Raw genomic sequence first — 24,946 nt, forward strand, 5'->3', positions numbered from 1 at the left:
CTATAGCCTCCCCTTGGGTATCCAATTCACACTTGATAGAATGACAATTTTCTTCGGACCCCCACTATTGCTGGGAGATAACTCCCACTTAGGCCCCCCTTTTTCCTACCCTGAATCCACCACTGCACTAGGTACATACGAATGGACCAGTTAATACCTTTCTAGGCAACTTTTACTGCGACAAAAACTATTAAAATTGGGATAATACCCCAATGTGCCAGTTAAAGCACTCTTTATATCCATGATTTAGCCTTTGGATGAAATTTCTGGTTCCATTTATCTAAATTTTTCTGACCATCTATTAAAACAATCTCAACATAAAACTTTTAATTCAGTTATAATGACTAAATATAAAAACCAATATCCGAACCATTTATTCGCATTGGTTTACTCAAGAATTACATGCTTTTAACATGGAGGGTTGAAATGTGGAACAAGCGAAATAATATCTGAGGGCATTTGGGTAAGACAGACACTTGAAAATGGCAAAATGATATTGGCAACATTCATTAATTGAATACTCACCACTCTGAAAATTCATGTATTGATATTCATAATGGTACATCAAATTTTCCCTGTGGATAAAAATTACAGCTGATAGAACATCAAAAAAAGGGAATATAAGTCTCAAACTCCAAAGTCAGACTCCAGGTGGCAAAGTTAACCATAAAACTTCCAAAAAAAGTCATTTTCCAGGAGAAGCATTTGTATAGCCAACCAGGGTGAGGTTGAATCGATTAAATAATTATCAAACCTTGAATTTTAAATTAATCACAGTTAATTTTCATTAAAACATCAGTGTGAAAGAATGTGAATGTGGTTAAATGGTAAACGCTCTCGGACCATCAGAAATATTTTATCGTTCCTTGAAACAGCTGAGGAGTTGGGCGGGAGGAATTTGCAGGCTCTGTTTAAAAACCTCATTATATACCAATCCTTTAATACATTTTCTTAGATTATGACAGCTAGACGATATTAAATTGCTTTATTTACAAGTTGAGTAGAATTTAACTTAATCTCTGTAACGGATTGGTAATATTGTTAGCTATTGGGTGTAAAAAAGAGCCTTATTGTTATTCACCTCGTAAATGCTCCTTAATGATTTCGGATAAACGTCAGTGCTTTTATTTTTTACAGAGTGCAATATGAAATCATAACGTCAAGAGATAGGTCACATATCATCATACATGAGAATGAGATACAACTTTTCTTAACTCTGATACAATGCACTGGTTCTCTATTTTTTTCATTTCCGAAATATGCTATTCATTGTCCATTATTTGCGTACAGGGCAAAGTTAAGTATTTAAAAAAAGCAATCGAATTGGTTGAGGACAGGAAAACCACACGTGAGCAATAAAATTAGAAAATGTTGAGGTTTTACCACGCCTTTTGCTACTTCTTCAACGTATCTTACTTGAAAATTAACGATTAAAACTACAACATAATCTATCTTGCGATTTGGGCCATAATAAAATAGATGCTAAAAAAACTGAGTTTTTCGAATAATTGAGACGAACCCACAGATATTGGATTTAAAAAAATAGCCCAGTTAATAACTGTGCCCCACCGTAGTTCAGATACAATAGTATGCATACAGTGTTTAGGGTTTTTGGATTAGAGATTGCGTTGCGATTCCATGTAAAACAGTAGGTATTCATATACTGACAAATGATTCTGATTCCTCCTAGTTAACGGATTTATCGTATTAATTTCACGAAGAATAACCATTTCTGGATATTTGTTTCAATTTTAGTCTTCATTTTCATTAATAACTAGCAATTTAATTGTAATATGCATTGCTTAGGAATAATTACTCCTCATAGTTCTGTGAAACTTGACATTTAATTGAAATTTCCAAAACGAGGACTTTCGTTGAATTTCTTGTCCAATTTGCGGAAATTAAATATGTTAACTGATATACATTTGATCTACATCGTTCAAAATGTTACATAGATTCTCGATTATGACGATTAGTTCAGTAATAGCCCATCCACCTTAGGAACATTATCCTATCTCAATTCATTTTTAGATTTCCTGGAAACTAAGAATAAACTATTAACATAGTAGATAATACAGTTACTGGAATCATAGTGGTACAATTCCTGCAAAAATAAGTGTTAAAAACAGTTATTCCATTACATATAGGCTATTTCACTAATAAATTATCACATTCTTTGCTGTTTTCTGTCCATTTTATGAGCATATATTATTCACGTGATGGCAAGATTTATGATTCGTATTTTACCACATAAGTTGAATTTCAAATATATTATAAAGATATCTTTTTTATTTTGCTATTTTATGGCTATTTAATAAAAATAGTGCCGTGGTCATTCACCATATATTGATACGATAAAGATTCATATTGATTATTTGCAATGTGCTATTCCACGTTTGCTCCGATTTTTGTCAAAGCAATGTCCCATTTGTAGTGAAGTAGATACGGACATAGAATACATAGCTAGGAGGGTAAACCTCGATATGCCCAACGGCAAACTTTTCAGTTTGCATTGTGTGAACTAAAATGTTTGGTTTTATAAGTGGTACCATAAAACGTATAAATAAATCTCTCGTACGTCATTTTCACCAACTTTCCCGAGGAAATATTTCCGTTGCAATCCACCAATTATCCAGATCGGTGACTCACGGAGGAACAAGAAAGATAAGTCTTCTTCTAGAACACTTTTTCCCTCCAAAAATATCCACCAATTTCACCCACGGTGTGGAGTCAGCACATTTTCGGGTCCAACACCCACCAATTTGATATGAATTTCCACGTGGAAAAAACTCAAAAATCACAATGCCGCCATCAAAATGAGACAGGGCCTCTCGTTTGGAAGAAACTCCGTATTGATACGGGAAGTGCTCGGAGTGTCCTTCTACTCACAGGCTCAGTATGAACAGCCTACTTAGTCCAACCATTCAGACAGTTGAGACAGTATTCCCGCATGAGAAATGACGAAAAATATTTTGTGTATCCATCCTTATTTCCGATCCCAGTTTCGACTGCGCAGTAATCAATTTTCAGGGTAACCTTACAAAATTAACACATTACATTCCACAATATAAGCCTTGGTCACCTTAAAAAAGCATTGCTGTGCACTCAAAACCTAGGTCGGAAAATAAACGTAAGAGTTTGGTGACAACTTTAGCGGGTTAAAATTTCGTCATGACTGTGACTAAGTTCCGAAGTTCAAATACTTCAACTATTGCCTTTTACTCCCGTACTCCAGATGGACTGCATTCACATTGATCACTACTAGTTCACTTTGAAAGTAGACTATTCAAACCATCCAGTTTTTCCTCTGAAACGAAATAGCTCTAGAAAAATGAGCCTTTTCCGCTGAGTGCAGAGTTATGGCAAAGTGCCACTATTCAAATCTATTGAGCATCAACTGTAATGTAGGGTAGGTAACCTGCGGGGGTGTATCTTCAGTATGGCAAGTATTGAGAGTTCTTGAGCAAACTATGCAATTATTCTGAAAGGCTATGCCTCGTCTCCCTGGAGGGGCATTGGTAAATTAGCAAACGAGGAATTCCTTGCTCTAAATCCCACAAAGAGAGTAACGATTTCCTCTTTTGCTCGTCTCTTTAATGCCCTATTTAAGTTTCAGAATAATGCAACCATTTTTGTTTCCACCCCTTTGTTCCATTTTGATTCGATTCTGAAAAATGTCATGGCGACACTTCCACAAGTGATTTGGAATCTAGTTTATACGGCGCACTAAAATCACATACCTATAACATTTCAATGTCAGGAATTGTTCACGAGCAAACTGGATAAAATTCCACGAACGCTAATAGATATTGCTCTGCTCATCACTTCCGTAACGGCTAGGACAGCAAAGACAGCCCCTGAAACAAAACAGAGAAGAAGACATTCTTAGGATTGAGAAATCATTTGGATATTCCCGGTACAATGATTTAAACTAATTTATGACGATTTGAACACCATTCCACATAATTTTAATTATGTTGTTATAATAATAATACTGTATATATCCATTATGATATGATTATTTACTAATTTTTTTATTTCAATTACCTCCGAAAACCGCACACTTAGGTCTTTACATCGGGAGGTTTAACAATTGGCAAGAGATAATCACATACATCCATGTCCTTGAAGGGGAAATCTTTCCTGGCGGGATTCGAACCCGCGACCAGGCCGATTGAAATAGTTTAAAATTGACAATGAATTTGATTCATATCCGTCGCATTGTTCCAAGCAAGATTGAAAAGGTTACGTTTATCAACAATCTTGGTAGGATAGCTAGTCAATATTCCAAAGTCCTTTTTCGTTTCTCATGGTTAACAAAGGATATTTATTTTCATTTGCATTACCTTAGATAGCCTAAGTATAATTTCAAGAATAATTATGAATTAAGAGTCTTTGATGGAGAACAGCTCAGTTGAGCACGTAGCTGAGACGTTCTTGACCAGGAGAGGGAGGCACAAATTATATTTATGCGCCCAAAAACATGATGACTCAATTTCTGGAATACTTTAGGCACTGGCTATCACTACCGTCGGCCAAATGGTGACTGGTGAGTTTTAAGTGGACTATGGGAAGGATCGAGAATAGGACTGTAATGACTTTTCTTGGAAAAGAGGTTTGAGGGCTAATTCAGAGAAGTAGCAACATTCATTAGAATTTTCAGTGGTGTAACTTATTTTTTCATAAATGGGATAAATGACCATATAATATAAGTTACTATTTAAATAAAGAATACTATTTAAATAAAGAATAAAAGTTACTATTTATATTCAACGAGAATGGGGTAAATATTACCGCTTAAATTCAACAATATTGGTAGATATAACGTAATATATTTATTTTTGAATATGAATTTTCATGGGAGTACGTCATCAAACTGGGGGAAAAGATTACCTTTAATTGTATTTCCCTCAATATCAAGAAGAAAAAAGTCTTTTTATGAATGCAAGGCTCAACCTTTATTTCTATTTTAGTGAAATATTTCAGTGCGATATGGCCAATATTAATTATCTCTCTTAGAAATATTTACAGCCCTCAGCGATGCTCTTCACCAAGGTAGGCAGAGAATGATCCCTTAGAGGTTACAACACACCGGGGCCAGGAACCAAGCCCGTGGCTTATACGCCCGGTCACCCGGGGAGGGACTGGAGAGGAAGGAAAAAGGATAGAGGCGCCGTCGCGATGGGATCCCGCCGACGCCTCTGGGAGGGGATAGGAGCGGAAGGGAGGGGACGGGGAAAAACACCTCAACGCTACAGAGCGAAAAGGGCCCACTAAATAGCGAAACCAAGCATACGCAATTAATTTACCACCATCCCGAGGAGATTTTCCTATGAGGAAGAAAAATCCCAGATGGGAACAGTGGGAACCAAGGTAGGCAGTCAGCACCCCTCCTCAGGGGAAAGCATCGCCTCAGATTGGTTTAATATCCCATATTTTACATTCAGACTTTTTCTGGGGAATTGCCTTTTGCAGAACATTAAGGACAAGAAATGGAGATGTGTTGTCTTTCAGATAAATTCCTCTTTTTAGTACTTACAGCTGATGTTGGCGATAAACGACGTCAAAGTAACGTTTTTTTTTCGTTATTTTGGCGTCAAATACAATGTCTAATATTTAAAAAATGTGTTATTCCATAAAAAAATGTTAGCATAGCTTATATTTGCAATAAAAAAATAATCCAATGCTCCGTCCATAAATATAAATTCACAGTATGAAGTATTCGATGACATATTTTTTCAGAGATTTATTCAGGAAATTGGTGATAAAAATCAAAAGATGTGTTTATATGATCAATTTGAATGAGTAACTTTATATGCATGAAGTAATTTAACATTTATCCCTGTTTTTTTATATAGCTGAAGGATAAATAGCTGATATTGCTTTCCGAGGTTAACGCCTTCCGAGGTATTTCATTACCCAGGTGGTATTCTTTTACGCGGTTATGTAATTGGATTATGATACCGGCACTCCAGTACCTAGGAATTACTCTGACAAGTAACGCCTACCCAAAGGAGCGAATGAATGAATCCAGAGGAGTGGATAATTGCCTCCCGACGAATTGAGGTGATTACTTGAATGCCTCCATACGTGCCTGATTACCTCGACAAATACAGGTGGATTTGAGAATACCGTTGTTTACCTATGTATTTGTCAGCAGAAGCGTGTCTACAACGTGTCGTGATACGCGTCATGTCCAAGGTGTGTAATAATAGCCTTGAAAAATCTATAGTCTAATGCAAAATGGGAAAACCTTACGTTTTCGTGGTTTTAATTGAGATTCAATTTAAATTGCAAAATAATGAGAAAGTTTATCTGATTTTATGCATTCATTAGGAAATTAGGAAACAAAATCCACGGAAGAGCGAAATGGTCCAAGGAAAGGAACTGCTCCCTCCCCCTCGTAAGAACGAGTGATATTCACACGCGTACGGCTAAGTCTAGGGTGAGATCTATCATCACCTATCAAAAACAAATCTTCTTCTTGAAACACTTCGTGAGAGTACACACCGTCATAATCATTCATACAAAAGGATAAATTAAAATGCTCAGGCAGCTTACGAGCACTCCAAGCACCCGAGCAAAAATATCCTTCACACGCTGGGTTCATCAGGATACTTCTTCACCTCTAGCCTCCTCGGTGGCGGCGGGATGAAGTCCTCGCCGCCTGTCAAACCGAAGGTCGTGAGTTTGAGTCCCACCAGGGTAAGTTTCCATACACAGGGCTTGGGAATTTTTAATCGTCCAACGTTTTTGTCCGTTAGAATTCTCCGTTGTAAAGGTATTTAATGTGCTTTTTTAGGTTGGTGAAGTTAAGTATAGTTAAATAAATGAATAAAATACACACCTACATGCGAGAGTTACGTGAACACTTCGTCACTTCATACAGAAATGGCGCTTTGATGAGCAAAGAATTTTTTTCTGAATGGGTGCATGTCTTAGTGGTTCGCATGACAAATTTAGACCTGTTCTCGCTACCGGTTTGTTTATACGAATTAGTGCAGTAAACTTATAGCGAATTTTTCGTTGAGATGGATAAATTTTAATAACGTACGGTCGTAAAACTCATTTCTTCGTTTTAGATAGTTTAATATCCTAAGGAAATCGTCCGTTCGTCGGAAGTTGACGAACGTTAACGGGGACTCTGCTCCTTCCAAGTCAACCACATGCACACAGTACCTATCTAGGCACTCGTCTACCGTCTGGCCACTAGTATACCTATATTGGAGCACACTTCAGCGCATTGCGACTCGAGTGAAGCTTTTGCAGAAGTTTGAATCACAATATCTGGTGTGCTTTCTCCTCATTTATTTATCACATGCATTGTGAAAAATTGCTATTTTAATTTGCCGAGAAGAAAACTTATTAATAGATTTACTGTTTTTCTTCCATCCAAAAATAATCTCATTTGATTGATGGCTATGCGTATCTAATGGGTGGTGTATAAACGTTTAAAACGTTATAAACGATTAGATTCTGTTCTAAATGAGCTTCCCTTATTGTGAAAAACAAGTGCACCGCATCTCCCAGATTCTCACCCGGCGTCGCGGCGACATGTGAGGCCGCTCCCCGGACGCCCTCGTGCTTGGCGGGGCGCTGGTCCTCGAGGGAGGGCGGCGCGTACAGGATGGCTCGGATGACGCGCTGTCGCGGCCGCCCACGGAACTCGGCGCGGCAACGCAGCTCCAACACCCGCTTGGCACCCGGGTGCGAGGAGGAGGCGGGCGCCACCTTGAAGTGCGAAGCCTCCACGCGGAAGTGCAGGCCAAGGCGGGAAGTGAGGAGGCCGAGTTCATCGGGCCAGGGAGAGTAGTAGACGAGTGAGAAGCGATCCGCCTGAAAATGGAGACGTCAGGATTGAAATCAGCTGATTAAGAGGGTTGTGAGGAAGACTTTTGGTTTACTGATTCAGGATTAATTAGGAATGAATAATCATTTTTCGTAAGAAATCTACTTATTATATTGACGACACTCTCAAGGCGTTTAAGCTTTGTAAACCTTCGAGACATTGATTTTAAAATTTCAGGTCAATCAGCTGGCTGAGTGGATTTTTCAGGCTTTATCTGCAGAAATTCTAACATATCAATAAATACCAGTAACTTTTAATTTACTGCCAGTCGATTCAGAATTAATTAGGAGGGAGCAAGCATTTCCGACACTTTCAAGGCGTTTAAAATTTACTCGCCTTAAAAAACTTAATCATTTAACCTTTAGGTCCATCTTAAATATCAATTTGAGAGCCTGGTTTTAACCCTTAATTCAGAAATTTGTAAAGTTTACTTTCTCATAATTTATGCCATAGTTTGTAAGCAGTTTACATGACCATTATGAAGCAGGCTCAATTAAGTTGTTTCAAGCATTGATTAATATAGCTCAATTATAGTTCACTAAAACGTATTGTAAACTATACGAGGCAAGACCGTTTTTAGGATTTGTCAGATTTTAATTGAAATAAATTTTCCATTCAACATAGAAAAACAATAGGTCATTCTATAAGTAATATTATCAATAGCCGTGGCCTCGTTAACGACATACAGGAGTTAAAAACGCTTTTTTTCCATAAAATTTAAAAATGTTCATATTTCAGAAAATGAATTACTTTCTTAATTTTAATAATTGCATGTTTATTGCGAGAGCTTATTATTATTTTAAGTGAATTTAATCTCGAATTTCAGCTGGAATAGAATTCGCTTTTTAAAAATCAAATTAAGGACTTATGCTAAATTGCTGTGATGTTCCTGACAAAAATATATGTTTTCTATTTTTCAGATACGTAGTAATCATCGAACGTCAATCACTCGTTACCTGCTGTCCGTTGATGAACCACGCAAGCGAGGACATTGGGTTGGATTTAGAAGAAGTGCAGTTCCCAGAGATTGTGTCCCCGACGGAGTATGAGGATTGGAATCCTTCGACTATTGGATCGATCCGCGGTGGACCTGTGGAGAAGAATGGCAAGATGAAATAGGAATGAACGGCTAAAGGGTAAGCTTATTTTTCTGTGAACCAATTGTAATAACAACAAACATCTCTTTCTTAACGTGCAAAGAATCTTATTTATTTTAAATGCACAAATAATCATAGATTTTCATAAACAACCATGCCCTGGACCGAAGAAACCTATCCTAGCGGGACTCGAACCCGCAACCTCTTGTTTGGTACGCGAGGACGTTACCCCGCAGCCACCGAGGCCGGCAATTTTCTGGACCAATTTGATAGGTTGACCACGTTGATAGATATTTTCCATGTCGAACTCATAATAACGTGTTAAGGTATGGGGAACAAAAACTTGGGCGTTATTTAGTTAAAGTAACACTTTAACTTTCTCTTTGGGTCAAATTTTGAACTTTACACTTTTTTACTTATTGTTATTATTTTTGCTTATATTTTTACTTATTAGAAATTCCGTTTTAAGGCCATGGTCTACGCATTTTAGCCCTTTCCAGATATACTGCAGTCATGAGTTAGTGATCATTTACTGTGATATTTCGATTTCATAGTGCCAAAAAATTGTTTGATATTACCTACTCACCTCTGAAACCAAGTTGGATTCAACCTGACCTGACCACAAATAAAGTAACTTCCGTTTCATCGGTTTTGATATGAAATATACGACCAGAGCTGTGTCTACATACTCTCATTTGGGTACAACTGGATTTCATTATGGCTTTTATTTTTATTTTGCTGTAGTGACATATCGATGGCTAAGATCTAACAACGCGTGTCTCAAAATTTGTCTTGCCTGAATTAATGCTGCTAATACTATTAATAAACAATAAAATTCTATCAAAAAATAACTCTTTGTTTGCAAATGTATGCTTCTTTTTTAGTTGTATGTATTTTTGGTTTTTAATTTCAGTTAAAATTACATAAAATTAAAAAAATAAATCGTTTTTTTTCCTCTCCTGAAAAGTTGCTATTTTTGAGGTAGGTGTTGTTATAACTTAGCCATCGATATGCATGCCCGTCATGCACACAATGAATTCACACCCTACCCGTAGGTAACTGACGCTCTGTATCAAAATTTTAATCAACATCTATATAAAACCCTGCGATCCACCTCTAGGGTGTTTGGCAGGGGGTGATCAATCACCAGCATGCAATTGAATTCCCACATGCACACCACACGGTCCAAAAAACGTCACGCATAATTAAAAATTATACTACCACATGCTGTTAGAAATAATAATAAAATTCGGAAACATGCATTAAAGTATACATAAGTTAGTAGGCTAGACTACAAAGTCATGCAATCTATTTGAGAGTTCTAACGCTGCCGTTATAATCTCTTATTGATCGTGGAAAAAAAGACATTCTGAATCTGTCTGTTCTACAGTCTATCTCTCTTATTTTATTTACATGATCTGATCTACCGTAGTGTGATGGCGTTCGTAAGACATTGTTAACTTCGTCAGAGAAGGCACTGCTCTTGAATTTATCTAAAAGGTTTAGTCTATCTACCCAACACCCTCTACATTTAACTTTATTATTGATTCTTGAAACGCGGGGAAAAGCATTTTTCAGATACTCTTAAACCAATCAAAATCAGCCCTTTTAAAAATGAAAATTTATCGTTCTTTTTACATTTTAAATCACTATAATCGGCAAAACATTCTCCATTGGATTTAAAGGCAGAAAATATTCCCTTTCCTCCCCTCTTCCATCGTTATACACTTGGATTCGCTCGTGTGAGTGTGCGCGTGGACGGGTAGAAGAGGGTGGAGTGGGAGGAGAGGAGGTCGAAATTGAAAGAAAGATGAAGGACGCTCGATTGGCGAAATTAATCCGTGATCTCAAATTCAGAAAGAGAGAGCGAGCGCTTTTCCAGAGCACCACTAAATGGTCCGAAGCTCACCCTTCCCCTTCCCCGCCCATGGCAGCGGCCGAGCAGCGGATCCGTGCGACACCGGGGAAGCAATTAGGGCGGGCTTTATGGCTGACCTTCCCTCACCTCACCCTCTCCCCATTCCATTGACTCATAGCCTCCACAGAGAGAGCGAGAGAGTGAGGAGCGGAGAGGCTTTGACGCGATGGGAATGAGGCGTGAAAGAAACTCGTGAATAAGGTAACTCGGGCTGGAGGAAAGATAAGAAAGGGTGTGATGAAAGAAGCATATAGAACGGGACAGAAAAGACTAATATTTCGGGAATAGATTTTGGAGGAATTAAACCTTATAGATCCCATGGAATAAAACTAATCATCAATAGAATTAATTTGGTATTTAGCTTGCATCATCAACTCCATAGCTATATTGTGCAAATTATATCAATAACGATTTATCTCATTCATTTAAATTTGGTCTTGTCAAATTAGGATATTTATTCATAATACAATTACTCACAAAAATCATAATAATCTTAACAAATCTTCGCACAAAATTTTTAGGTAAATTTTACAATTTAGCAAATGAGTTAAATTGTGCTATTCCATTACATGGAAATTACAACCGTTAAAAATATAGGTCCTCCTGACCAAGCAAGCACCTCCTGAGCTCGTCAGGAGGTGCTTTTTTCGACAGATATAGTTAAGTAAAGGAAAAAATATTTACATAATACATGACAAAAACATGTATATGGTACTCAATTATTACAATCTATATCAATTTCTTTAGGTTACAGTTGATTTCTAGTGAGAGATTCTTGCATTTCCTTTTTGTTCCGAAATGATGAAGTCAGTTGTCTCACGGTGCTGGAACGCGCCGAAACGCCGTTCCAGCTTGGTTAACAAAATGCATATTAGTCAAATAACACTTTTATCAATTTTGGTGCCTCAAAATTTCTAACATAAACATTATTAGTCACAGTCCAAATATAAGATCTGGTACATATTAACTTTACTCATTTTATTTGCTCATTTTGGCAAATGTAATGAAGGAAAGGAAGCCGTATGATGCCTTTATGTTGCCCTCTCCCCTGACCTCACCCGTCTCATTCCATTGACTCATTGCCTCAATAGGTGAGAGAGTGAGAGGTACGGATGGACTTTGACGGTATGGGAAAGAGGCGTGAAAGAAATTCGTGAATAAAGGGAACTCGGACTGGAGGAAGGATACGAAAGTTATTATAGCATCCTGAGGGAAAGAAAACCTGAGTTACGTAGGCATGGGGTTGAGGAAAAATAAAAATTAAGGAATCTCGAGTAAATATTTAAGCAGAGGATATCCGATGCCTCCCATGTCAGTTATAAAACCTGTGCTGAACTTGAACGGCAGTATTTTGGTTTCCACTTCGGTAAGATAACTAATAATATTGATTTTAATTTAATAATCATTTATTTATGATAAAGTTCATCAAATTCAATATAGGTCCACATCAATCTTTTTTTCATCACAATATAACTGTAATATGGGGTGAAAAGAAAAGATTTATCAGGTTAGAAATGTATATTTCAGTCCTATGAGACTTAACCCTTTGCGATCCAACGTCAAGGCTAACTCGACAGGCCTAGTGCTAGCTTCAGATCCAACAAGTTCAGCTCGACATCACAATGCACTGCGATTATACAAGGGCTCAAGGGATTATACATTATTTCAAGAGATATAACATATCGAAAATTTTATAAGAATCATCTCTTTCATAGAACATGGATAATATTAAAACCAGTGAATTTTTAATTTAAACAATAAAATTAGAACATTTAGAGGGAATCCATCCAGTAAACTATTTCTTTTTTCCTAAAAATTATTTTGAAAAATATGCTTTAATAACAAAACGGACCAGAAAAGTTAATGAGATGATATGTGCCTCATATACATCCACGAATTTATATTTTTAAAGCATTTAGAATATTCATTCATTGCAACTGTTCATTTTCCGTGGGGTGAACTGGTAATTGATAATTCCTTGTTCGCTTAAAGGAGATTAGTGTTATGGAGGATAGGTAGAGACGTGAGAGGAAGAGCGGTATAGTCAGGAAAGGAGAGGTTATAATTGTTTAGGCTTTTAAAGGGGCTTGCGGAGAGGTGGTGAGAAGGATAAATGGCAAAACAATTTTTATCCAAACAAACGACCCTGACTACATGCTCTCCGAGTTATTTACATATCCAATGAAGGGCTTATGATTTCTTTTTATGATAATACTGCTGCATATCACTCATTTACAAATCAATTCAATTAAATCACTTCAACATAAATACACTTCTACCTTAGGACTCTTGCACGGGAACTCAATTTGACTTATCCCGTCTTAGCTATATACTTGAAAAAAAACATTAAAAGCTAACCATGACAACCGGTTCTTTGATAATAGACTTTCACTTATTAAATCTGCGAAACTCCGCGTCTTTAGCTTTTGCTAGGAATGTACAGCCAGTGGTAACAATCAGAACATAAAAAGGGTGTAATATCCCGAGAATATACGACATTGTATATCATTCTTTCAGGGATTTTATAGTTGACTAATACACGGTATCGTAGTTCATTGAAAGAATTCTGTTGATGGAAGCGAGAGATAAATATCGGCGAAAACAAACCTTTCCCATTCTGCCATTCTCTCGAAACATTGAAGAAAGAAAATTTAGAACTCACCGCCCACTTGTCATGACTCAGTGACGTAATTACTTCTCAGGTTCATGTAGCCTTTTATTCAGGGAGAACTTTATATTAAAGAAAGGAAAAAATCACTAGTTTGTAAAACATAACAAACCACGCGAAGTTCATGAACAAGGCCGAGAAATATGTTAGAGGCAATATCTCGCTCGGAATGAGTTTACGACGCCATCACCTTATCTGAAAAGGGTTTAGGCCGTCCATATTAAGCTGCAAACAGCACGAGAAGTAGAATACGGTTCGAAACTAGGAAAAATGTGTTCGTTTTTATCTTTCAAAAGATATCACAATCGAATATAGAGTGAAATTGTATCATCATCATCATAGCCAACAATCCTAAGATTGGTTTGACGCAGCTCTCTCCTATCCACTAATCTCTTCATAGCTACATATTTCTTCTCTTTTACATCCTTTATTACCTGTCCTATATAACTCATTCGGGGCCGTCCCTTGCCCTTTTTCCCTTCCACTAGTCCTTCAACGATTGTCTTCATCAGGCAATCGTGCCTCAAAATTTGGTCAACTATTGTAAGTTGTCCCTTCTTCTGCATAAGGTTTTTAGGAGGTTTCTCTTTTCTCCCACTCTTCTTAGCACTTCCTCGTTACTCACACGGTCAATCCATTTTATCTTCATCATTCTTCGGTAGCACCACATTTCGAATGCTTCCACTCTTGACTTCTCTGCTGCTGTCAACGTCCAAGCCTCGCTTCCATAGAGACCCATACTCCATATGTAGCATCTGAAAGAATTGTTTCCTTACTTCTATGCTGGTATGCTGGTAAGCTGTAAGAAGATTCTTCTTTTTGTAAAAAGCCCTCTTCGCCTGCGCTATTCTACGGTGTATTTCTTTCTTGATCCGTCCATCGCTGGTAATTCGGCTTCCCAGGTAAGAAAACTCGTTCACCTCTTCAAGCTTATGCTTTCCTAGGTTGATGTTTGTTTTAGCCTCCTCTCTTTTGCTGCAAACTAATATCTTAGTCTTCTTTTTGTTGAAGATTTTGAAGAAGATTTTGATGAAGATTGATATAAAATTGTATAAAAAGCCCATTTACTGTGAATGTCGCGGGCACAAGAATTTGGTGATTGATGAAAAGAATCGATACTGGTATGAAACGATGGTGAGAGCGTAAGGATTTGCCCTTTTGACCAGGAAAAAGGAGTCGTGGGGCCGATGGGAGATGCGTCGGAGAGTAGAGGAGATCCGATACGAAATAAGTGATGAGGAAATAGAGCATAGGGCTAGGGGAGGGTGGTTGGGGGAATGGGGAAGGGTGGGAGGGAGTTGAGGGTTTAAATAATTGAAGGGGAAGGGGCAATGAGTGAAAGCGGGGGATGTGCTCGGCCCCTGGGGAGTGGGCGCCACTATTTCGGGAGGGGGAGGAGTTTGCGGTCAGCTATGCTGTTTGGCGCCACCCACCTCAGATTGGATAGACGGAGGCGATTCCTGAGACCAAGACTCAAGTTTGATGAGGTCCGGCCTAACTTGGATTTGTACGTACAGTGGGAACGGAACCTCATTTTTTTCTTCGTCTTCTTGATTGAAATATGCAAATTACAGGCTCATAGAAAAATACATTTAAATGCTAAAAGAAGTAAACAAATTTTCAATACGATGTTATTTTGGTAATACTTCTTCATAGCCCTCTTTACTTCAAACGTATTAAAATAGGGAATTTAAATCGGTATTTTCGATAAAAATATAAAATAGCATTTTCCGAAAATTAATATTAAATTTTAATGTGGTCAATAGCTATCAGCTAACGAATAAGCGTTAAGAAAACACGATCATTTGAAATCATTGATGTTGTAGTTTTCCTTTTTCAATTCCAATAGAAGTGAAGAGCGTTAAGTTTTTATCATGAGAAAGTTCCACATTCTTCTTTATTGAAAAAACGAAATTATAGTCTAAAAGCCAAAAAATATTGGTATGAAGAATGGCACTAATAATTTAGAACGTGATATTTTTTCATCGATGACATAAGTTCTCCGATGAGGAATCTGGATGAAATGACGACATTGTGACAAAAGTAGAAACATTCCACGGGCTTTTAAGCATTTATCATTCATCATACCAGCATCATATCAGTTTCAGCCATTTATTTTCATCAACAGGAGTCTTTATGATGGATATTTCGCAGCTATATCTCCTCAAATTTCTAACTGTATAGAAGGTGGACCTATGCATGACACCGAAGGTCAATACATGATTTTATGCATGAAAGTTGGATATATATATTGTGCTTTTAGAGTTTTACTATAATATACGAGTGTAAAAAAGGAGATTAGAGTCTTAAATTTCTAATTCATAGATATTAAAGGTTAATTTTTTTTTTACTATTTTTCAGTGAAAATTACTTTCCCACCCATTAAGATTAGTGAAGAAATTTTCACGGTTTATGGGATTATATTATTATAATAAAATTTTAAATCAACAATGGGTTTGGCAGTATTTTTCGCAGAAATAGTTGGAGTAGAATATAACAATATATAATTCAGCTATTATGTTAATCTTAGGCATTCTTCTATAATTTGACATTTAAAATGAGAAAGGCACATCCAGCTTGCATTCTCATCGATGGATTCTCTAAGATGATGGGAAATAAAATTAAACAATATAATTTTCAAAGAAATATCACTCTCTTTTTACTAAAAAAAAAAGGCAATATTTCATCTCAATGAAATTACAGCCGTCCATTCAAATTTTGGAGAGGAGTATATGGATCGTGAATAAGGGGAGAGCTATTTCACCTCGCGCTGGTGTGGACGTTACATTTTTCGGGAGAAATGTCTCTCGCTCCAACACGAGTTTCTACTTACACGAGTTGGCTAAAAATAACATTTTCATTCGTCCACGTCCATTCTTTTTCCCTCAGTCGGAATTTTTAAAACCATTTCGGTGGAAAAGCGGACACTGTTGCTGTGGGCCACATGAGTGTCACTAATGATATATATTTATATTTTCGTGTTCCTACATTAAAAAATCCGTAAATAAACAGGTTCTCTACTTGATAAGAATTATTTAAACGTTCAATACAGCTGTTGAAGGTGAGGGCTGAAAGTGCGGTGCGCTATGAGATCAGCGATGGATTATAATTCAGATAGCGCTGCATGATACTTGTCCAGGTTAGAGCCCATCGCCTTAATATTTACTACCCAGTTGACTAAAGCTAACATTTTTATTCGTACACTTCTAGTCATTTTTCCTCAGCCAGAATTTTTAAAACTAGGTCGGTGAAAAAACGGACAAAAATGCTCTGGGTCACATCAAGGTCACTCAGGGCATACATTTATATTAACATTTTCTTAAATTAAAAAATTCTGTGAAGGATAAAAACTCAACAAACATTCAATATAGTTGTTCTTAGAGAAGTCTCAAAGCTTGCTGCGGTGTGTGATCAGTGATGGATTACAAATCAAATAGGGCTCCACGATACTTGCCCAGATTCAATTCCATCGACTTAATATTTACAATATATGGAATTTATCTATCCTCACTTAAATTTTTAGGAAGCGTGGTACCTAATGTGTTGGTGAAAGCAGGCTCCGGGGAAAGAAACGAGACTTCTCTACACTGAATGTGTGAAGTTCACCCGCCTATGGCTAAGTCTGGGGTTAGCTCTACGTGACCTATCGAAACCAGCAGGCGAATGCAATCACTTGGTACAGTCAAAGATTAACTTCAGAAATGGCCGGGGAAGAAAAAAGTCGTGTATTCGAAAATGTTGACACTATAGTAAAGTCGACCTATCAGGGTTTTTTATGAAGCTCGTCTCTACCGCTGAGCAAAAATGCACAGCGATAGGACAATTCTTTGCCCATATTGCGACAGCACAAGTCTTTACCCATATTCGGCCATTGTGCTTCATAAGGTTACAATACCAGGAGAGATTAATTATTATATCCACCTGTTAATGGAAAATACTGGAAAGGGTTTCTGTCCTATTAATAACTTTACATCGATCATTTAGTTTTAGCGATTGGAGCCGCAAATCCAAGAATCAGAAATCCATTGAGCCGAGTTTGGAAAAAAATACTTTTTCTGCACACCTATAAAAGCCACTGAATATCCATCCACCACTACAATATTTATTCGTAGATATGTTATTTTATGAAACATGCATAGAAAACATATTCAATTAAGTTCTCTAGAAGCTCCATACATATTATGTAAAAAGTGCTCATCCTGAATTTCTGCCATGTGGACTTGCGCCGTGTTGGAAATGATGCCTTCAACTACGACTGCCTACCTGCGCAAGACTCTCGGTGGAATGAACTGTGTGCTATTAATGTCGCTATGGTTAGAGATGGGCTTTTTTGTGGTTGTCTTATTATAAATCTTTGAATGGATTATGCGGCACCTGTTAGTATTGTATAAGGAGAACCGTTTCAAATAGAAATACATAGAAGAATAAATAGATCTAGTGCTATCATTATCCGCTTTAATAAAATAAAAGACCACATTTATTGTCGACTCAATATATTTGCCCTTAAAATGAAACAATCAGGAAAATAGAAATATGTGCTCTGGTTTGATCGCAGGTGAACAAGTAAAATTGAAATTAGTTCTTGGAAACTCAAATATATTTTTTATTCCATCCCATTTATCATTTATTTGAATAAACTCAAATGAAATTCCATGAGAAAGAGTTACTGGAAATATCAACGGCAAAAATGCGGCACCAGCGCGATTGGATATGACGGTCCAATTAAATTCAACCGTCATCATAGGTTCGAAGTGCTAATCCCTATATCCAATCTTATATATACTCTCCAATCGAGTATCATATGATAAAACCAGTTATACCGTGCAATTAATTGCTACCGATATGCCATTTAAGAATAGACTGGTTATTACGCCATCAGGCAATTAAAGGAGAAAAAATTAACAGGGCGGTTAAAATCCTGAGTATGTTTCCAAATTATACTTTTCACACAATTGGTACGGTAACACTACTAGCATTTTTAATAATATTAAGCGGGTTTTGATAAGGCTTTCAATGTGTATATTACATTACGCTCCAAATATTTAGTGAAAACTCGTGCAAGCATGCTTTTGGGTTCCTCCAAAGTTTCACTTCATCTTGAATCCAAAGAACCTTTTGGTGTCTGAAGTTTACTGTATTGCTGTTACATTTCGTACGGCATTTTGTGCTACCGAAAGTATTGCTGGGCGGGGTTTATAATGAGGTTCGAACGCGCTCAATTTGTTCCGTCTTACTAGGCTTTCCTATCAACATACATTTATAACAAAGGACAAAAAATTAATTATCTTAAATTTGTTGATTCCCGCAAATATGGCAATAAATTACGAGAGAATTCGTTTGGACCTCGGAATTTAATATCAAGTTTCATTGTAATATGAGGACTAATTACTTATAAAAATTTGATACTGCTATCAAATTGCAAATTGCGATTAAATATGAAGACTAAAATCGAAATAAATATATTTTCGTGGCTTGAAAAGGTTATTCTGTGCAATATTAGTATGATTAATCCGTTAGGAACCAGGAATCAAAAACAACTCTCAATATATGAATATTGTTTTACATGGAATCGCTACGCAATGTCTGCTCAATAAACCTTAAACTCTGTATGCATGCTATTGTATCTGAACTGCCGTGGGGCACAGCAATCAACTGGGCTATTCATTAATACGATTTCTGTGGGTGTGGGTCAATTATTGGGAAAATTCTCAGGATTGTTTAGCATTAAATGAGCAGTTTTTTTCACTCTTTCATTGATAAATTGTCTTATTGGGTATTTAATGTAATTTCCATTAGGATATGTGATAATCTATTGAATTGCAATCAATGGAGTGTTTAGCAAACTGTCGTTAATGCGATGAGGTGTATCCATTGCATTGCAAATCAGAGAAATACTCCTAAAATATTTAGATATAAACATCCAATTTATTGTACCTATGTATTTCCTCAAAAAATATGGATAAAGCAAAAATAGCTGAATGGCAATTAACTGTGTGAAAGTTCCTTCGTTCTGAAAATATAAAATTATGCGTCAAATTTTAAATTTTCGTATGGTAAAATTATGTAAATCGTGTCGCTATTAAATCAGACGCAAGTGATACATAAATAATCTATTGTTTCCACTATATATCCAAAGTAATATTTTAGTCAAGCTAACCTATTCTTATAATTAGTGTGAATAAATCATCACTTTGATATTTTTTGGAGTGTATGATTCGAGGTACAAAAATAATATTACTAATAGTAATTTTAAATTAATAAGCTTCAGCTGTAAGAGATTGCCTCGTTATTCATATTTATCACCCTAATTGGTGCCCTCAGTGCACAATTCATGATCATTTTAACTTTATCCCCATTCCGAGGCTGTGATCACTACTTTGCTCGATATTATGGATCTCAGCTGCAGGACGTCTTCCAATTAGGAATTGGAAACTTGGCATGGTTAGAGCAGCCTCATAAATTGATTTCGGTATCGCTTCGCCCGGCGACCATAGGCAGTGTTCCCATGACAACCGAAACAATGCCGCTACCCTCCGCTCCCCAACCCTCTCTCTTTCTCCTTTGACGAATGACGGCTGAGAGGAAATGTTGTGTAGTAGGTATATAACTTCTCACGGGTCGATCCTTAGTTTTTACTTAGATTTAGAGGCTTTTATTCCATTTCGATTTCTGCTACCATCTAATAATTAAAAAATAAAATCGTATTTTAAGTCTCACAAATGTTGTGTAGGGAAAATCGATCCATGAAATGTCACCGACCACTAGCATTAATTTATGTATTCAAAAATTGCTATCAGGTGCGAAAAGGTTCACTCGTAGAGAGCAATATGGACTCAAAAACACAAATTTCTTACTAGATTACTATCGTATTACGTACTAATTATATATTATATATATGAACTAGAATTCATCCCATAGTTATGAAAATATATCGCGTTTCTAGTTGTATTCTCACTCCATGATGTTTTATTTTACGAGAGTGAGATGCATGAAAAAAATTATAACGGGATATTCTAAGAATTAAAGGAATTCTATCGTCGCAATCACCTTTGACCTTTTGAAGTAGAATTGAATGAATTTTCATTTTTATTGGAATTCTTCATCCAAAGATAGCGTACAGAACAAAAATTAATATTAAATTATTTTAATTAAATTCAATATCGTCAGTATTAAAAATTAAAGTATGATATTTTCAAGTGTACGAATTGAAAAAATTACGAGAAAAAATGGGTAAATAGCAATATAATTTATAATTTTTGATCCTTTCTAATTTTAGAGGAACAAAAAAAATCTGTAAATATGGATTTGACACAATCGGAAAGAATATTAATTAACAGGAAAAGAAGGTTTACGACCTATAACACCTTTACAATGGAATAAATAAATTATCTGGTACTGTTCTACGGTCGGAATCACATTTTATTTTTTGGGATAAAAATAAATGTAACTCTAGGCAATGTAAATGAGTTTTTAAACATTATCCCTGAAATGCACCCAACAGGTTGTCTTCTAGATTTGGTCTTGATCCATGTAAGGCTAATAATTTACATTAATAGGTGGAATTTAGTATTTTCCCTTACACTAATAGATAAATTGTACGCAAATAATGAAATTAAAATTTGAAGGTGAAGTTCATCATTGGGTCCTTAAACTTCATTTTGACTCCAATTTTAGACCTTCAGTCGAAAACCGATCGAGAAATCGAAGAATCCAGGCTACCTACAACCAGCGGTGAATCTTAAGATTTATCTGAGAGACTAGGAATACACTTATTTACTTCAGTGAAGTGGAAGGAGTGGTAGAGGTCTGTGCTAAAACAGTTCGACAAAGATACAAGTAAGATTAAGATACCTATATAAGATGATATCGAAGACAAGATACGCTACATGGGTATATAGACTGCCTTACAAAAAAAGGAATTTCAACGCCCACTATCCTTAGGGTCGAGAAGAAGATGAGAAAATTGAGGACGGATTAAAGAGTAAAGATGGCATGTGAATTGAAATATGCGCTCTTTATTTCACGCATGTTGTCATTAAGTATGCGGACTATTTTTAGGGGCCAATGGGCTAGGATAACCGCTAAGATTCTTAACCCATTCTAGCCCAAAGCTTCTTCTGGGAGAAATTAAATTTATAGTCTTCTCATTTTAGAAAATCAAACATTTTCTACTAAATCATAATTTTTGTGGCAGCTACATATTTCGCCATTAAACTTTTAAAGCAAAAATGAACACGCAGTTTCATTCCCTCCTGATTAGAGCTGAAAATTTGTAAATTTTTTGATGTTACTAAGAAGCAACATTGGGTCATAATGGGTTAAATCTTCGCCAACGATCATCACCACCTTTATAGTGTACACTCCAGAGCTCCCCCTTCGCACCCACCCACAGCAGGGTTGAGCGAAAAAATGTCCTATTGCTTTTCCCATCGTCCCCGTACGCGCATTAGTTCCGCCGCCAAATAAAACCATGCTCCAACCCTCTTCCCCACCCTTATGATATTTTCCCTTTTATCCAGGTCTCACATAAGCACTCTCACACCTCAATATTGTAGCGACCGTTTCACTTCCTTTTTCCACCCTCTTTCTTTAGCAACCCCCTTATTTTCACCACGAACACATGGAGCATGTGAGAGGGCCCTCACTTCCATGCATGCATCCCCTCATCTTTTTTAATAATCCGCAAGAGCGCAGTCCTTTGTTGTGCGACATTACGCCCGCTACCCTCCCTCGCCCTGTCAACCTGCTCCCGGTAAACTCTCCCCCACTCACATGTCATAACAACTCTCTTCCCCTTCATGCGTTGCATCTGCTACTAAGGCTGCCACCCCCATCCACCTCTCTCTATATATCTCTCAATCTAACCCCTTCTACTCTCTCCCCACTCAAACACTCATTGAACCATTAATTACCCACGATAATATGTACGCACTGGACTAGCTGAATTCTAACCGATATGAAGCTATCGGTATAGTATTTCAACAACTTCCATTCCTTCATAACACTGCAATCCTAATATCGGTGTGCTGTATCTCTCCATGCTGCCTTTTCTCTGCTTCTTCATGCCGTTCTTTATCTTCTTCAACTACTTATAGTGACTCTCTTTAAGGACTTTTCCTCCTATTTTCACTCCGTCGCATTCTTCGCGTAATCTCCGAATTCTATGACATAGGTTATCCACTAGATCCCTCTCTGGTGCATGATGCTCCAGTGTTCCCTTAATTATATTATTCTTCAATACAACTCCTCATTCCTCATATTTTCCATTGGAATTGAAGTAGGAGTTTACCGGGTGAAGACCGAACTGCTGCAACTCAACTGCTCAGCATCAACTAATGAGGAGCACTCCCTGAGAGAGGGATAAGCTACACAGGCGGGATTTAAACCCACGAACTTTGGGTTGGAAGCACCGTAAGTCACCGCCGGGGTAGATCGGTTCATTTTCAAAAATCAATGCAAAACGTACAACTTCACTTATCATACCAACCTCTGAGAGGTCCCAATGGGTAATAAATTCATCGAAATGGTTTTAAATGCTATCAAATGTGATCCCAAAATAGCAGCAGTATGGTTTCACTCGTATGCACGTGGCCTCTCTGATCTTTCCTGATATCACCAGAAAAGGAAAAATGCTCTCACTAAAAAATATTTAAAGTCTTGGAAACTTGGTGGTGGTAGTGGAACCTAAAGATGTAAAGACTGAATAAGGTCCGAAAAGAGCTATAAAAAGAGCAGGAGAAGAAAGCATCTGTTACGTACCATAATCCAGCGAAAGTTCCGGCGGATAATAACGTAAAAAGACAAAGTGCATGCACACGAAATATTTTGGAGGGAAGACTTGAAGGAAAAGGTCCCAGAGAAAGACCGCGAGAAAATAATTTGGGGCAGATACAGGTAGACGAATATATGAGAGAACTGAAAGAACATCCTCTGGAAAGGTAAAAATGGAGAGCTGCATAATATCAATATTTTATTGGCAGTATTATGCATGAATGATTAAACACATCCAAAATGCATTCAAATCTCTTACCTTCCTTATCATACAAATCTCTGATTGGGCTCAGTGAGTAAGAGATTCATCATAAAGTTTTTAAATTCTATCAACGCTAATACTTCATCTTAGACCACTACCGTCCTTTTTTAACCGGAGCCTATTTTTGCAATTTTTTCAAACTTTCCCCAATTTTGAATCCGCAGTCCTAGAAAAAAGATATTTTCTTATTGCAATATCTCTCTTCTTTTTTTATTTATAACAATCATACTTATAACCGTAAAACTGATAAATGTTTAAAAAGTCATTGAAGATTCAAGGAGCAAATTGATGCAAAAATTCAACCGAATCTGCGATGAATAAATCAGCGAATTATGTGACAAGGACCACTATTTACCATTCCATACGTAATAGCCAAAACAGTTAACATCACTTCACTAGTATTTCCGTCATTATGCTTGAGGTCAACTAACGAATGCAGAGGCAGGGGAAATACCAAATTTCGTGTACTCCACTTAGAATTTAAATATCGCTTTGTGTGGGAAATTAATAAAAAATGAATTGTGAAAGTTACCATTTGTAGTTCATATTTTATCGTGGAAATATCACATTTCCACTAATTGAAGCCTGTAACGATTTCATGCGGAAATGAAAAATATCAACAAAATATAAAAAGTCTTCATTTTAACACCTGCAGTTTTAAATATGAGCCAGAAACGGCAATATTATGCTTTAGCACCCTCTCATCTTAGTTAACAATGATCCACAAGAGTGCAGCCCTTCATTGTGCTACAGAAGAGCCACCACCTTCCCACCCCTGTCAACCTCCCCATACTGAAACCCCTTCCTGGTCTCTCCCATACGATGCTTGCGCTACTGAAGACTGCCACCCCTCCTTCCCAACCCCTTCTGCTCTCCACCCAACTTCTACCCTTATTGAGTCATTAATTATTCACGTGAAAACGTATATATCGGACGAGCTGGGAGACACTCTGCGATGTTGCCATTATTCCCGCCTCTCTTTCTACGTGAGATTCCTTTTCTCCCCCGACTCGGCATTGTCATGACGACGTCCTTCTCTTCTTCCCTCTCTCTCCCACCCTTCTCTCTCGAAGCCTTCTAAAACGGCACCTTCCCTCCCCTTTCTTTGTCTCTCTCGCACGCTCGTTTCAAGACGAGCGCCTTTTCCGCGGTGCTATCAGCGAGCGTCTTGTGAGACTGCTCTCTGCAGCGGTAGACGGAGTCTTGAGGGGGGAAATAGGTTTGCCTCTCCGGGGATCAACGCCGCGCCGCCTCCCTAAAGCAGGCCGAACTCCAGTGCTCGTAGGCCAGATGCTCGCCTAGTATCAAGTTATTCACAAAAACTTGAAAAGGATGCATTAAATGATTTTCGGGAAAAATCTTATGTTTGGAAAATAGATTT

At 37.2% G+C, this 24,946-nt stretch overlaps 1 protein-coding gene across 1 annotated transcript in view; it reads right to left on the reverse strand.

Annotated features, from left to right (window-relative positions):
* Positions 1–356: 356 nt before the first annotated feature.
* The window catches only part of LOC124157743, a 119,146-nt gene continuing 94,556 nt past the window's right edge, over positions 357–24,946 (reverse strand). Inside the window, exons 4-6 of the mRNA XM_046532738.1 lie at positions 8,806–8,939; positions 7,539–7,836; positions 357–3,857 (exon numbers count right to left, since the gene is read on the reverse strand). Coding sequence (XP_046388694.1) covers positions 3,757–3,857; positions 7,539–7,836; positions 8,806–8,939 — 533 coding nt within the window. The 3' untranslated portion in view covers positions 357–3,756. The remainder of the gene's footprint in view (positions 3,858–7,538; positions 7,837–8,805; positions 8,940–24,946) is intronic.

Source organism: Ischnura elegans, chromosome 4 (assembly GCF_921293095.1).
Source record: "Ischnura elegans chromosome 4, ioIscEleg1.1, whole genome shotgun sequence".
Classification (NCBI taxonomy): Eukaryota; Metazoa; Arthropoda; class Insecta; order Odonata; family Coenagrionidae; genus Ischnura; species Ischnura elegans.